At 35.2% G+C, this 17,633-nt stretch overlaps 1 protein-coding gene across 1 annotated transcript; it reads left to right on the top strand.

Moving 5' to 3' along the window:
• The first annotated feature begins 1,537 nt into the window (after positions 1–1,537).
• On the top strand, positions 1,538–6,751 carry LOC131071582 (probable WRKY transcription factor 3). Its single transcript, XM_058007482.2, has 5 exons — positions 1,538–2,375; positions 2,465–2,605; positions 3,846–4,648; positions 4,746–4,901; positions 5,769–6,751. Exons 1-5 carry the CDS (start codon positions 2,130–2,132, stop codon positions 6,187–6,189), a joined length of 1,767 nt encoding a protein of 588 aa, XP_057863465.1. The 5' UTR covers positions 1,538–2,129; the 3' UTR covers positions 6,190–6,751.
• The last annotated feature ends 10,882 nt before the right edge of the window (positions 6,752–17,633 follow it).

Raw genomic sequence — 17,633 nt, 5'->3', positions numbered from 1 at the left:
TAAGAAAAAATAATAAAAATATTATTACACTCATATATATTTTGATTTCATTAGTAGAAAAATTCTTAGTTGTTTGCATACCAAAAGGTCATAAAAATACAAAAACATAGATTAGATCCATTTTGTTTAATAATGCATTATCCATTTTGACACCTACTTCAATTTATAATTGTTATTTTGGTAAACAATCAAGTCATTCAAAACATGAAACAAGACAATGCTAAAACATCTTTCATGCAAGCTATGAACGGTATGAAACTTAGTCTTAACAATTGCACATTTAGCAAAGAAGTATCCAACAAAACACTAATAAATAAGTACAAATTTTCAACAAACCACAATAGCCAACAACAACATTCAAGCCCTTGTTCCAATGATAACATTATTCATATTCTTTATCCCTTAGTTGCATTTAACATATCATGCTCACGTGTCACAATCACCCCTTTGTAAAGGTAGAGAATTGTTGCTATTTATACAGAACTTCTCTCAAGAAGAAAGTAGCACTCTAGATGTTCCCCCATTTCACTCACTTTTGTCACACGAGTAGGAGCGATATGTCCATATGCAAGCCACATGTGTGTAACACATGTACTCCCCATTTTCAATTTGCACACTTTAGGGGTGAATTAGGTTTTGAGCATATAGGGTTAGATTAAAGGCGACAAGTGATATAAAAAACAACATACACAAACATGTAAGGGCTTACATGACAATGATTGTATACTTATTTTTTTGATTCTCTTAGAAATTGAAATGTAATATAATTTTTATCTCCTTGTGCTCAACTATGTAATTAACTACACATTGAATGTCTTTAAATACCACGATATGACAATATATCACATACAAATGTTAAGTTGGCTCATAATTATTAGTAAAAGAGGGTGCCAAGTTGGAATTTAAATTTGAACAATTAAATTTTGGAGTGGGGGAGGACCATTTTTGTGTACACATTGATAGAACTAGTGAATCCCAAGTAAAATGAAAATGAAGTAGAAAGATAAATTAATGATCTAGATGTAAGTAATATTTATTATAAATAAGTGCAAATAATGATAGAAGAAATAAATATATATTTAAGTAATGGATATTAGAAATGAGTGCAAATAATGATAGATGAAATACAAATATATTAAATTTTGTGAAAACAAAGATAAAATAGAAATAGATATATATTAAACCACAAACCAAATCAAAACACAATGATATACTAGTTACTAATATATTATTATAAAAAGACTTTCAATCAAAATAAAAATGAAACTAAAATTAAATAAAAAATATTACAAATATTAAAAGTGTATGTATGCAGATTTACCCCCTTATAATGGGTAAAAATAAAATTCAAACAAATAAGTACTTTAAAAAAAAAAAAAACACCACTTTCACCCACCGGTAAATTTCCAAGATCCCCTAGGCCTGATAACTTACAAATCAACTCACCGGGAAATTTCCAAGATCCCATAATAACTTACAAATGAGATATTTTGTTTAAAGAAAAACAAAAAAACACTTAAAAATGTTTGGCCGTCCTAAAATTTTCAACGAATTATCTAAAACCCATCTCTCTCTCAAAGCCCCCTTCCATACCATGTCACCAATTCCTGGGATCCCTTTGCATACAGCGTTGAAAATCCCACTTGAAATTGGAGGCACAACCCTGTTCAATATGATTGTTGTGAAAACCTCGGAGTCCTCCTCCTCCTCCTACAGGTTACAGTATACTCAGTTTCCCTGATCCAGTTTCAGCTGTACACTCATTGCTCTGTGGGTGAGGAGCTCGAGAATAGTGATGGAATGCAACAGGAACGCTCAGTACTAGTCAAGTTTACCTTTTCCCGGCTGTCAACAAGTTAGCTGAGGGGACTGACTACCTAGTTAGTGCACTAGTGCTTCCACTCCATGACTCTCGTGGGATACATTTTCCAGCCCTTCACCGATCGCCCTTCTTTTTAGTATAATATTATATATAGAGAGAGAGAGGGAGAGAGATTCCTGTAGCCAAACTTGGAATACCCACTTTTGTCTGCAGTTTTAGGAGACCAACCAGTCCAAGTCTAAGGTCCGACTATGAGGGTACTCCTCGACCATAGTGCACAGAACTAACTGGAAAGCGACGGAGATTAATGGAAGGGAAGGAGTCTGAGAAGAAGAAAATGGTGGTTAGCAAGCCGACTCCTTGTCGACCATCTATAGCGTCGGCGTTTATGAGAGAACAGGATCCGGAGTCGGATTGCCGCTCCTTCTCGCAGCTGCTGGCGGGTGCCATGGCCGCTTCCTCTTCACCCCCACCGGTGGGAAACGGTGTTACCGTCCGCCCTAAGACCGTCCGTTTGAAGTCTATTCCACCGCACCAGATCACTAGTAGTCAGGTCTGCTCTGGATTAGCCTTGTTTTTTCCCTTTTTATAGGGAATTTGTGCAGGCTGTGTGATGTTGGATTTTTGTGTTTGTGTATGCAGGGTGAGGTTAAAGAGGATAATTGTGGTCTAGCTGGGGACGGTAAAGAGAAGCAGGAGGAGGGTGAGAGTGCGGCAACTGTTGTGTTTAGGCCGCTGGCCAAGATTGGGACCAGAAATCCCCTCTCATCCCTTGCAAATCTCGTAAGTTTTGTGTTTACTTTGTCCTGGAATTTCAGCGTTTAACGTTCATTAGCGTGCTGTTGACTCGTTTAAATTTGGGGTCGACCCTTAAGCCGATTGTTGGATTCACAACTGGTTAACTTGAGTTTCATTGCTTGTTTACGGATACACAAAACTCTCTTCATTTTTATACATTTGGTTCTCATTATGTAATATGAGTTTTCCTGAATCAACTGGATTGATTTGGAACCAATCTTAATGACCCATATTTCATTAGTAGTGGTTCAGGAGAATCCATCCTGATACTCATTCCATCTACGTGATACTCAGATAGGTAAACCACAGGCACTTGTGAGGGGCTCACACTTACCAGTACTAGTTATGCCCAACCCTACTTATGTGGAAAACTGAATGACTGTATGGCTTTGTAAGTGAAAAATTGCACCTCATCAATGAAACCAATTTATTTCCACATGTTTGGAAAATCTGATGCGTACAATCTAACCGGATTACTTGCTTGGATCTAGATTCATGGGTTTCAATTTCAGAAACGTCGATTTTAATAACAATACCACTTAGTCAGACATGTGTAAATGAATATGAGCATACACACAGCATATGTCCTGAAATGGTATCTAGATTGCACTTCATAGTCCAAGAGATCAGTAATCAAAGAGGCATTACTATTCCATTCATTCTCCATTTTTTTTTGTTTTTATGCGATTTCTAGATTCTACTTGCCGTCCAACACACAAATTGATCTCAGGGGCTTGAATATTTTTTCATCTTCAGTCCTTTTGGGGATGAATAATACTGCCTCAAGTATTTAATGTTTGAACCTGAAGTTAGTTGCATCTTAAACAATTCAGTAAAGGGAACTATGATAAACCGAAGTCATCAAAATTTATGTTCATCCATCTTTGCGCTTATGCCATTTGCAAAATGGCCGCATTATGTTTAAATAGTCTCAGTAACTTCCACCTTTTAATGAAGCTTAAGGAGTACAGTCTCTGCTATTTCTTCCCACCAAATCATTCAATGTTGGACATTTTCCCTCTTCTTGTTAATTAGACACTAGTTTCTTTAGAACTGTTGCTCCTGTAATTTGCTGATATATCAAAGTTAGTATTTCACTTCTAATTTGTTGGACATTTTCCCTCTTCTTGTTAATTAGACACTAGTTTCTTTAGAACTGTTGCTCCTGTAATTTGCTGATATATCAAAGTTAGTATTTCACTTCTAATTTGCTTTATATTATCAGGGACCATTTGGAATTTCTCATCAGCAAGCACTGGCTCAGGTTCAGGCTCAAGCTCAAGGCCACTCTCCAGTGCAATCTCAGCCTGCTTCCTCCCTAGCACCAGCTATAGTAACATATTCCATGCCTCAGGTTTTACCACCTACAGTGGCTTCACCGATGCCTGTCTCCAGTTACCCTGGATTTAACACACACTCACCAAAAAAGAAGATGCCACTCAAGTCAGAAATGAAGCCAACAATGGGGTCGCCAAAATCTGTTCCCCAGAGTTCAGAGCATATGCAGCAATCTTTACCACCAATTCCTGTGGGAGATAGACCCTCATTTGATGGTTATAATTGGCGTAAATATGGTCAGAAGCAGGTAAAGGGCAGTGAATACCCTCGCAGCTATTATAAATGCACACATCCCAATTGTCCTGTGAAGAAAAAGGTCGAACGGTCACATGATGGGCAGGTAACTGAAATAGTGTATAAAGGTGAACACAATCATTCTAAACCTCAACCTACCAGACGGGCCCCTCTAGGTACAAATCTTCATGAGCGAGAGATGGACTTTCCTGGTGCTGTATCTGGTGACAAAAGTGAATATCTTGAGGTAGATGTGGATCAATCCAGTCCAAGAGTTTATGCAGATGTAGGTGGAAGGACTGAAAGGTTAACAACTAATTCAGATCCCTCAACGTCTGTAAGAGGGCCTGGCAATGGAAATGGAAGTCCTGAACAGTCCTTTTGTTTAAGCGATGATGGTGAGGATGGAAGTAGAGCAGAAGATGAGGATGATGATGAGCCAGATTCTAAGCGCAGGTAAGGATTTCTGGACATTTGGCTTCGCAGAGATTCTTATGCTTTGTTGGGATTGAATTTCTCCAAATTTTAACAGGCATTGTTTGTATTCATGTAGGAAGAAAGACAAAAAAATAAAGGATTTGCTAGCTCCGCAGAGAACAAGTCGTGAGCCCCGTGTTATTGTGCAGACCACTGAGGCAGATATTCTGGAGGATGGTTTTCGATGGCGTAAATATGGACAGAAAGTGGTGAAGGGAAATCCTTACCCTAGGTAAGATTAGTTTATTCTATTTTTTTTTTTACTTTGTTGAAAATTTCTGTTTAAATGCCAGATGTATTGTATTCTATTTTTTTTCCTTTGTTGAAATTTTTTGTTTAAACCAGATGTATTATGGTTGTAATGTTGGATGATTGAGAAAAGATTTTTGATGATAAATGCATGAACTTCCATGTTGAATTTTTGAGCAACATCAAAGTTTCTGATCCTCGAGAGCATGAGGAATGTACTTTTCCAAAATTTCCTAACTCAGAATCTAAGCATATAAACATTATTTGGTGGAGAGGATGTGCTGGATCCATTTCAAACAATAGACTTCACAATTCACTCGCACTTCGATGCATCCTGCAATTTCCAGTATCTTGTGAAAGATGTGAAGGGGCGTATAGCGTATATCTGTAAAGGAGTTGATGTGCAGAGTTCCGGGTAGCTTCTAGTGTATATAAGATTTTGTATAAGGGAGAATATCTAGAAGAATTGGACTGTAACTAATTTATATTTTAAAATTTTATTATTAAAAAACTAAAGATTCTTCATCCCATATCTCTCTGCGTGTCGGATTCTGTATAACTTTTCTATGGTCTTCCGTTTCCTTTGAATCTGTGTCTTTTTATCAGCCAATTCATATCAATAATTTCAGGCTTATGGAAAGCTTCTGGGTTTTAGCTTTAGAATATGCTTTTCACAAATCTGTCAGTACTTTTACATCATCATTAGTGAGAAAATATGAATCACGTGCCTTCAAAGATTTTGCATTGTGAATGTCTTTTTATGTTGATTTTGTTTTCTACTTCATATTAATTAGGGAGTGTTGGTTCTAGAATTTTTTGATTTGGTGAGTTAATTTCTTTTGTTTTTCAGGAGTTACTACAAGTGTACAAGCGTGAAATGCATGGTGCGTAAACATGTTGAAAGGGCATCCGACGATCCCAAAGCTGTCATCACAACATATGAGGGAAAGCACAACCATGATGCACCACTAGCAAGAAATAGCAGTCAAGATGGTGCAGGCAGTAATACCCGCCTTCTGACTGGAAAAGGCATTGATCCATTACCAGACAAACAGATTCAATACAGAATTCCTTCTTATGCAAGGGTTTCAGAGAGAACAGCTGAAGGAGAGGAGAGGTTACATGTTGGAGAAGTTGGAGGTGTGCCAATGACAGGAAATAACATGCAGAGTCATGGTGGAGATATGGAAAGGGCTTTTGCTAGTGATGATAATTTTGCTGTTTCAGGAACAATGCAAGGGATTGGGACTGAAGCAAATAGAAGAATTTGAGATGACTTATAGATGAGCTTGTTTGTGCTGAAATTGTATCGCTGAGATTATGATGGTTTTATGATGGGTAATTGAATTATCAACTTGCAAGGTTGTAGATATGGCAGTGTCATGTTTCTGCTGGACGTACAGCTGTGCAATCATCTAAAGGTACCTGTAAAGTGCAGGGATATTATCTCTGACTAATTGAAAGAGCAAAGCTGACTCCTCTACCAATTGGGGCAATAGGAAATTAGTACAGGATTAAAATCATGAGCCGGATCCCTAGGCAGCAGCAGAGCTGTAAGATGCAACTGATAAGAGAGAATGGGGAAATCTATTTATCTGTTGTATGGGTTGATAGGGAATGTTTCATCTGTAAATTCTTTTGGTTGCTTATGCAATTCAAAAGGACTGTTTGCGATTTGTAGGTTATTGGTTGGCTATAATTGCTGATTTCTTTTTTAATATATTTTATATCAGTCTGGTTATTGATTTGTGAAATGACCACCTTGAGGCATGGATCCATCTGCTGTGATCGTTGATTGTTTAAAGCAATAACAAAGAGATTTATTTTGATATCCATGTAATCTTCCCTTAACTTATTGAGAAATGATGTTGAAATGAATGCTCATGGTGTTCATATTTCCTTTTATTTCCAGTGTATGCAGAAAATTTGTCCGACAAGTAAGTGTAAGGATATTTCTAATGTTTTCAACTTCAATGTTTTGGGCTGTAGCCTTTCCATGTAATGTTTAACTTTAAGAAAATGCAAATATCTTCATGTTGAATTAAACTGTTGAAGATGCTTAGCACACAACGTTGTACTAAAGCCCTTCAGAAAAGTAATATAATGCTTTCTAATCTGATGAATGAGGACTGTTTGAAGTACAATTAGATGCTAAGTATTACCAGTCCCAATAATTAAGACAATGCTGAAAATTAGAATTCTAATTAGAACAATCAGAGTATCACTATCTATGGATTTTTGTTTCTACCAAGACTTTTAGAGTTTTCATTCAAAGAATCATGGCCCTTATTTTGTTGATTTCTTTAGATCTATGGTGACACAGCTTTAATCAGGCTGTATAGTATGCACAATTGGTAATGATTTATTTTGGAACCTCTCCTAGGTAAATTTCATATAGAAATTATTGCCAGAAATTCAACAATGATGTTTTGACAACGTTTGTGCAAAATTACGATTATTTCTGTCAGAATGAATATCCATAAGTTGTATCTACAAACTTAAGGCTGTAATTTACCTCTAATATTGTTGAGACTGAAGTTCTCAAGTTATGAAAATATTGCTGAGGTTTGGTGAGTGTTGCTTTCAAAAGTTAAAGACATTAACTAGGATGGTTATCCGGTTTGCAAGTAAAGCATTGGAAGCTATACAAACTTATGCTCAAAATGATGTAGTGGAAAATGGCTTCATGAGAAGAAAGTCAGGATCCTGTCCCATTGAAGGGGATTCCACTGCTAAATTTGTCTAGAGATAGGTCCCACAGAATTCAGAAAAAATAGCTGTAGGATTCAATAGAGCCTCTTCCTGTAAAATTTGAGGGAGAAGAAAATTAGAATAAGGTCCCATGGAAGGGGCTTCCACTGCTAAATATGTGGAGAGAGGTACCATATAATTCAGAAAAAAATAGCTATAAGTTTAAATAGAGTTTCCACCAGTAAAATTGGAGCCTTGATTTCTTCACTTGATGATTTCCAGTGATTGCTTGGTGGGTGGGGCTGAAAGTTTCTCCATCAGTTCCAGGGATTTAAATGCCCACATGACAGCATTCCAGGGCCTCTCTATGTTTTTGGATTCTAACAAGTGGTTAATTGGTAAACTTTTGGATAGCACCAAGAGTTAGTTGAATCATTAGCGTCTTATAATTTCTCATCTATAATTTGAAAAAATGACTATGAAATCGCATGGGACAATGGTTTTACCTTCCTTCGTGCACTGCACCTGGACTAGGTGAATCTTATAGCAAAACCTTTTGAGATTGGAGGGCCTGCATCCTTTTGACATGCAAATCTTTCGAGAAATTTGTAGCAATAACTTTATTAAAGTTCCGAGTTAAGTGTCCTTATCATACTACCCTTGAAGTCTTGAGGTGAACAGTATTTATGGTAAATATCTGTTAAAAGTCTGATTTTTAGGGAACGACACTAGATTTTTTGGCCTACAATGCCAGACAAATGTAGCAGTTGGGTGAGCAAGAGTGCATATGTCATACTACAGCCATATTGTGATAGGATTGTGTCTACATTTTGAAAAAGTCAGATGAGATTATATACGGCAGATTAATCTGCCGTATGAAATCATGTAATAATGAAAGTAATCAAAGCTACTGCCTTTGGGGACAAGTAGCCTGATCTTGGTACAGAAGTGGCGGGCACCCACATAAAGCTGCACGAGAGGTTAGTGTTTTGGCTTCACAAAAATGTTTATAGCCATGATTAATCAAGTTACATAATTGATGGGAAAAATAAACAACCTAATTGAAACGGAGAATACGATCCATCTTAAATAAATAATAGAAGATTAAAATTCATTTTAGATTAAAAGGGTGGGGATGCAATAAATAAATTAAACTAAGTATTTTAAAGATTAAATAATAAAATAGTGGTACTTAGTTGGAAACATTGTGTTAAAAGGATAGAATATGATTTGATGATCAGATGCTTCATAATAATGGTGATTAGATGCCTTGTGATTAGTAAATGTTATGCATGTTGTTTTGAATAATTTCTATGATCCCGTAATTGTGGAGTTGACCTCTATCTCATGGATCTAATATGGAATTATGAATTTGATCTACTTATGATAGAACATTTCTTTTAACTTGTCTTTATTTCATTAGTCTATCTTTACTTAAAAATTAGTATTTGTCATTTGTTCGTTTGTTGTGGTTGAGATAATTGTTTCTTTTGTGTCAAACAATGGAATTATAATCATTTAACTAAATAAAAGATCAACCACAACATTGTCAAACATGCAAAGAGGCCTTAATTGCTTTTAGAATGTAGATACATTTTCTAATAATAATCAACTTCAAAAAGGAGGTCTAGAGTGATGATGATGAGATGGCCTATAGTAAATTAGGTAACTCCTTTGAATACCACACCAAAGGTCAAATGAAACACTTTTACACCTTGGCTTGATACACAATGGTCACAAAGAGAGGTAAAGTCATCCTCAACTTCAAATTTGAATGTATAAGTTATGGGGCCATTTATGTGAGTGTGAAATGATCTAGATCACTTTTGTAACTATAAATTTGACCTAAGACATGAAAGGGGTAAAGTAAAGGTTATGATTAATCCCTAGAAATAAGTATAGATAGGAATAGACAAGGTTCAACTTATGTGCTCCCCCATTTTCAATTAAAAACATGTCTTTAATATACTCCTTATAACATAAAGAGTTAGCAAAGCCAAAATGAGCCCAAAGTGAATGAAAAGTGTGTGGTATGCATTTCTCACCATTACATTAACAAACCTTTAAAATGACCCACATCAACCCTACAATGTTATGGGAGAACTTGCACTAGTGATTGTTTTGGTGCTCAATAAGTTGGCATATATATGTATTTATAGGGCCTAAAAACTTTTGAACAATTACATAAGTAATGGTGAAAATCATATAACCGTGCCCTTTATCCTTATTTTTTGCAACCACTTCGATTAGAGTGTCATAAATGTAATTATTAGCTCACAAGTGACAATTTCTTGCTTAAACTTGTCTCATGATATCAAATATCTTGATTCCTATAACCATGAATCCTTATATTTACATTCTTGGTCCATAGATCTATTGTTTGTCTAAGATTAGATTTTGTAGGTGAAAATTTGACTTGAGACATTTTCATTATTATTGATTTGACCCTTAAACTTTGAAAATTTAAAAATTCAAGTTTTTACTTTTCCAATCATTGCACTAGCCATTGGGAGCTCACCTAGCACCCATTTTGTTTGTTTTGTAGGCTTGATTGTTGCATTTAAGGACATTCACCCATTTGAAATTGTTGGAATAATTAAGAATTATTATCTAGGAGTTGTTGAAGGAGCATGCTAGGGTTATAGAATATTTATTGGAGCATGATAGGGTTTTATCAATGGAACATTTATTAGAGCCTTTTAGTAGCATTCACAATAAAATTATTTGAGCACATCATCCTAGGTCTATTACATATTTGCTTATTGTTTTTGAACCGTTTGTTTGAAGCCAAAAAGTTGATTTAAATTGACCCTTACAATTCAACATCCTCTTCCCCAGAGGTGTTTGCAAACATTATCAATCCTTATAGTATTCAAAGATAAGGAAATTTAGGAGAACATGTTTCAAATTATAGTAATAGTGACATTAAGTTTGTGAAATATAAAATTTGTTCCACACATTAGGTCCAATTCAACACTCTTAAGGATCACTCCCACACTTGTGAATCTAATTTTAGATATTGCACAATCAAATTTACAAGTTATTGTTAGAGTTACCATGTATTAGCTAATAATTATTTATTTAATTATTAGTCTATTATCCTCTACACTTAAGCTAAACTTAGATATTTAATAATATTGTAGGTATTTAATAATTATACACATTATCCCTTTAGGGTTGCATAATATCCTTTTATAAGGATTGTATTGTATTTCTTTATTTATTCCCTCTCTGAATGCTAATCTTTTTCTTCAGAGCCATTATTGCTTTTTTGCCTCCATTCTTCTCTTGTGACAAGTATTTTGCTTGCAGGTGTTCTTGGGATCTCTGAAGTTGTATTTCTCAACTTCTTCATAGTATCAGAGCCTACATTTGCTGCTACTTGTTCTTGATTTTTCAGAAGATTTTTTGGAGGCTAGGGTTTCAAGATTTTCCAAGTTTTTATTTTGAATTTGGGGCGCTTCTTTGTTTTTGGGCTCAAACTGACCTCTTAGATGACTTTAGATCACCCAAAAACCCGCATTTTCATATATAATTTGTCCAATTTGGACAACTTTGGCTCTGAATTATTTTTTGGTTTTTGCCCTTTTTTGGGCACAAATTTCGAGAAAAAAAATTATTAAATTGCAGGTAGTTTAATGGCATACCTAGGCCGAATGCAAAAACATTGTGAAAAACCTTTATAAAAAAAAGGTTTAATTTTTAAAAGCACATGGGGGAGGATGGAGGGGCAGGGGGGGGGGGGTCGGCGACCTTTGTAGGTTCGTACGATCCGCAGCAAGCTGTGGACCCTGCCCCGCCACCTGCAACATGGGCTCGTTTTCGGCCCCCGTGTCTCGGGTCCATCGCCGCCCTTGGGCCTCTCGTCCGCTCCACCGTCGACCTCCCGTCTGCTCTGCCGATGCCTTTGGTCACCAGCTCCCAACCCCACCATTGGCCCAACTACCTTCTGGCCACCGGTCACTTTTTGGGTCGTCGGATTTTTTCTGCCGATTCTTCCGACAAAGGAATTTTTTTTTCGGTAGGGAGAGAATATTTGATGTCAGCAGTACAGATTGTAATTGGCCTCCTTTGAACCCTCTTTGTGCCCTAAAAGAGGTGTTTTTTTCATTTGGTCATAACTTGGGCATACGATATCGTTTTTTGGCAAACGAGATATCGTTGGAAAGGTAGTTTCGTCTACTTTCCAAATTTGTGGGTTTCATCACTTGGTTTTTCTTCTGGTACATTCTACAACCATTCGAAGTTAAAGGTGTTATTTTCAGTCTCCAGCTCTTATCTTTTCACCAATTTCTCCATTTTTCGCGATTCTAGCGGTGTTGGGATGATGTTTTAGAGTTCTTCATAGCCATCCATGCACTTTTTCTAGATTTTATTCAGTTTTTTGTGTTTTCACACTCTGATGAATTACTTGGACATATGACGTCGTGGAAACTTCTCGTTTGCGTGGGATGACTTTTTTTTTGCTTTTCTTCATGTATTTCCAGTCTTGTGTCTTTTTTTGATATTTTGAGCCTTCATTGTAAGCATTTTCCTTTTTGCAAATGCACTGAGATAAAGTGCCACTATGCCTTGCATGCTTGGGATCTTGCACATCTTGTCCCTTATTGTACTCGCACTCCATTATAAAGTGCCATGGGAGGGTTTGATGTTTGCTTTTGTTTTCCATCTACCTTTGTCACGTGAATTTTCCTTCCACGACATTAGCCTCATGATGTGTGTCAAGTGAGTGTTCCTTCCACAACACTAGCCTTTATATGTGTTTGTACTTTCTGCTACACTCTCGATGTTTCTAGTTCTTCGTCATGCAGTTTTTCTTAGCATTCAATTTCAGTGTACATGTCACCTCTCCCTTGTCAACATTATGGGGGGGGGGGTGGTTTCTCCTGTTGGTTGTTGGTTCTAATGCTTCCTCGGTTCGTTGGAGTGATCTATGTATTCAGTATTTGTTCCTATGTACTAGGCGGATGCAATTTGGCTAGTTACCTATGCATTTCGATGAGATGGATCATTTACCATATGGACCCTCTTTCATTCCTATTTTTGGAGGCAACCTTCCATTTTCGATTGATCAGCTCTTTAGACTTTGGTGTTTTTTGCCATCTGTATCTTTGAGTTTAGTTGTTTGCCTTTGTTTGCCATCTGATTCGAGTAGTCTTATTTGAGGGCACTCATGCAAATTACAGTCTTCTCTAGGTGATCATCTTCTATTTCAAAGGAGGTTGTTCAGATCGATAGTTATTCTTTGACAGTGTTTGCAGCTTCATGCTTCAGTGGTGTTCTTCATGTTCATCCTTTGTTCCTTTTTTCTGGGACATTCTCTTGTTTGAAGGCTTCTTCAATCCTTCACTTGTATTTCTCTCTTTAGGAGAGGAGTTTTTCTCATGAGGTTTTCTCCTTTTCTTCAGTTGTGAGAGATCATTTGTACTTGGGTACCTCATCAGGCCTAGTTGTCGGGACCCATTGTTACTTTCATACATTTTTAGTCCTTAGTTGTTTTTAGTTACTCCCTAAGTTCATCTTAAGGGGGGGTGTTAGAGTTATCATGTATTAGCTAATAATTATTTATTTAATTATTAGTCTATTATCCTCTACACTTAAGCTAAACTTAGGCATTTAATAATATTGTAGGTATTTAATAATTATTCTACACATTATCCCTTTAGGGTTTCTTTAGGGTTGCATAATATCCTTTTATAAGGATTGTATTATATTTCTTTATTTATTCCCTCTCTAAATGATTATCTTTTTCTTCAGAGCTATTATTGTTTTTTTGCCTCAATTCTTCTCTTGTGACAGGTATTTTGCTTGTAGGTGTTCTTGGGATCTCTGAAGTTGTATTTCTCAACTTCTTCAGTTATCATATAATGTCAAATTTTATAAACCTTCACAAATAACTTTTTCAAATTATGAAAAAACTTTTACATTAAAATTAGAGCTAAGTATATATACATTTAATTAATTTTTTTTTGACGTTTATTTAAGAAAAAAAAATTTATATTTTTTTTAAAAATATATTATAATTAGTAGATAATTGAATGAATCTATTTTCATTAACTTAGATAAATCTATTAGTAACATTAAAAAATTATACATATAGAGAAGAGGATTCAATAGTTGAAGATGTTTCAATAGTTGTTTTAATGTCTAAATATCTTTACTATTACAACACTAGTAATGGCGGCTTTAAAGTTTCGTGTTAATATTTCATAACGTTTGCCTCATCTTTTTATGTATGCCTTTGGATCATATCTCCATCTATTGTGATTTGGAATGTTTGGCTAGAGCGAAACAACAAGATATTTAAAAATACAAGTTCTCTTGTGTCTGAGGTTCTATTAAAAATTGAGTCTTCAATCTCTGAAGTTGCTTTGTCATTTATTTATAAGAATTTGGAAAATCTTACTTTTTTTTCGCACTGGGATAGTAGAGTTACTAGAGTTTGGAAGATGCTGTCGGTTTTACCCTCTCATGGTTCAATTTAAAAAAGAATGATGCAATAGGTAAGAGATGCTCTGCTAGATGGAAACCTCCTCCACAAGGGCACTTTAAACTGAATTTTGATGGGGCCGCTCGTGGTAACCCTGGGCCGACTGGGGTAGGCATGGTAATTTATGATCACAATGCAAATTTTATTCGAGCTAAGTGTCATGCTATTGGTTTTAAAACTAACAATTATGCGGAATTTCATGCTTTGTCTTTTGGATTGGATATGGCAATCTCTTTGGGAATTAAAGACTTAATAATTGAAGGTGATTATTCAATGTGTTATGAAGAAGAAATCGAATAGATGGAATTTGCAGTATATACTTGATCTCATTTTACAAAAATTAGAATTGTTTGAATTTTTCTTGTTATCCCATTGTTACAAAGAAGTTAATAAGATTGCGGATTATTTGACAAATTTAGCCATTGATAGCAATGCTAATTAGCGAGAGGTGGGTTTTAAGGAAATTCCTTCTAGGGTATGGGAAGGTTTGCAACAATAGTTATGTGATTTTCTTGAGTAATGTTGATGTAAAACTTTATGATGACAATTATTCCCGCTTTCCCCTTAATGTTCATTGTCTGGAGGAGAGTTCGAGCTCATGGTATTTGATACAATAGTGTTTTTCCAAAGGTTTTTTGATACTTTCTTTTTTGGTAGGAAGGTTTTTGGCTCATGGGATTTGGCACAAGGCTTTGGAAAATTCTATCTTCTTCCATTGATAGCAGTTGTGGAGTCTACATTTGAAAATTATCTGATGGGCCATATGGGCACTATGTAAAACTGATATTATATGTGTTGTGACCGCATTTTGTATGTGGTTTTGGGCGGGGTGTATAAACTGATATGTTAGATACTATAGGTTTATTTTATGGTTTTCTTCCCAGGGTTCTTTCCTCCGGTATGCTCTTTGAATCTTGTGTAAAAAATAAAAAATATTAATAAAAAAGTTTAGTGGAATAATCCACTTTTATTGAAAATAAAAATAAATTGTTAGATCTAAAAAGTCATGCCACATCATCCACCAATAAAGCATGACTTAGTACTCACGAGTTAGTGAACTTGTACTCTTGATAGAAGGGTCCCAAATTCAAATCTGGGAAAGAGTAGGATATGTATGAATAAAATGTATTCTTTAAATCTTAAAAAAATGAAGACACATCATCCACCAAAAAAACTTAACTTAATACTCATGAATTGGTTCAACTATAAATTTATACTAATAAATTTTTTTTTACAAGTTCAAATCTTGAAGTAGAATAATACATATTGTTTGTTGTACAGTTAGGCACCTCACCTCTTGCATGCAGATGAAGGAAGTTTGACAGCCATTTACAGGCAAACAAATTACCTGGAATTTGACAGGCTAAATGACCGTTTTTTCACTTTTGAATCGTATTTGATAGCTTAAAAAATTAGTTGAATGTATGCATTGACATGCTATTTTTTTCTAAAACCGTATAGATGACGATTCAAATTATAAATAAACTGTAAAAAAATATAGTAGGTAATATATATCATAGAATATTAGAATTTATAATATTGATATATATTAGTTTAGAATGTTTATTATAAAAATACAAATTTATTTAGAATATTTTGAAATGAAAGGATGTAGTTGTTTCTAATTTTATAATATTTTAATATGATTTTTTAGAATAGTTCTATTTTTTCATATGAATTTAGAAACTTGTCATAATTGAAATCATAGAATATTATTGATAAAATATTTTAATATGAATTTTTACAATATATTCTATTTTTTTATAAATGAATTTAGAAACTTAGTCAATTTAATTTTTAAAATGTATTTAATAAGATTGTTATAGAAACTTGTCATAATATATATAATTTTAAAATTTTAATATATATAATTTTAAAATTTTAATATTATTGATTATTAATTGATTATCATTTAATGTTAATATATAATATATATTAGTGTATTAATTTAGAAACTTATTTAGTAAATTTAAGTTTTTTGCATATATTACTAATTTATCATTATTTACAATGATCATTTCTTCCTATGAAAGATAAGACAATGATTTTCATTTCTTCCCAAAAAAGATGTGCATTGTATTTTGGTGATTTTGGTGTGGCTTCAATCTTCTACATTTATATTTTTTGACAGTTAATATTTTTCTTAAAACGTCAAATGAAAATGACTAAACCGTCATAAAAAATTCATATGACAGGTAGGGGTGACCGTCAAATTCCAGTCCTTCCTTGAATGGTGAATTTATATGAATGGTGAATTTATATTTCCAGTAGCAATCAGGTGCATTTTGGATAATAGGTAATCAATGTGGGGCGGGCTTAATTCATTTACCCGTTTTAGGGAGAGCTTCTTTGCCTTCCGGGACACGCGCCATAAGACGATGAGAAGGAATGCATTCGTACTGTTAATTAATGGGACTGCCCAGCTAGCCTATAAATGAACCCACAAGCTCCACTCTCACTGGCCCACTAGCCCAATGTCTTCTGTATTCTTCAAGAATATTGCACAACACCAAGGCGCTCTAACAAATTGATTTTACTCGTTTTACAAGCTTTTCATTTCACAGGCAGCGATCATTCTGATTTTATGCAAAACCCATTGCAAATCCCCATGTTGATCCTAATTTCCCCATCCTGTAGTTTTCTGTGTCCAGATTATAGATCAGTGAGTGCTGAGACTGAGCCCTGAGCCTTGAGCCCTGAGTCCCGAGTCCGTCAGAGCAGAAAGTGTAGCATATGGAATGTGCCATGTCAGTGGTCATCTGTTCAAATGTCTAAAACACAGCTTCCAACCAGGGGAATCACGAGAATTTAGAAACAATCAATGGTGGGACCAATGGAGCCCGCAAACACACAGGATGGATTCTGGGCTAAACATTTTTTTCAACTGCAAATGGTAATCAACTCCGATTCCGAGCTGTGAGGATTAAATTATGTTTTGGGGATTCTGAAATTTGTCCGGTTGCTCACATACTTTGCATTACTGTCGTCATTCATTCCCACTGCTTTGACTGAAATTCCTACCATTCTCGTTTCCTGTTTCACGCTGCAACCTAACATCCAAACATTAAATTCGTCAATACGTCTGAATACAACATCTGCCTACCAGTCCAGAGGTCAACCCTAGATTTACAGCCCAGATTTTTAGTGTTTTTAGGTGTTGGGTAACTTCTGGTTTAGGGCTTTACTCAAGCTGATTCATTCTTTTAGCTTATCATCAAGAAATTTGTTGCCCTAAACTTCCGGGAGTAGGTGCGCTAATTGATTCCCCGGAATAATAGAATGGAAGGAACGAAGTTTATGTCAGATGACGTAGACTGTGAACATATTCTGGGATGTCTCTCTTTAAACCCATTTTGTGGGCCCAGTGAATGCTATAATATGAGCCCCAGACTGTATATAGTGTCATTCAATTCTTCTTCATGCCGTCCATATTTTTTATTGAATAAAAATTATATAACCAAAAATAGGTGTTGGGTGTTGAAATTCAACCTTGTGGGCCCTACCTATGCTTTAGGATCACTCCTGAATCCTATG

This window comes from Cryptomeria japonica, chromosome 11 (genome assembly GCF_030272615.1).
Source record: "Cryptomeria japonica chromosome 11, Sugi_1.0, whole genome shotgun sequence".
NCBI classification, from domain to species: Eukaryota; Viridiplantae; Streptophyta; class Pinopsida; order Cupressales; family Cupressaceae; genus Cryptomeria; species Cryptomeria japonica.
Note: the sequence above shows the minus strand (reverse complement) of the source record. Positions and strands in the feature narration are given on the sequence as shown.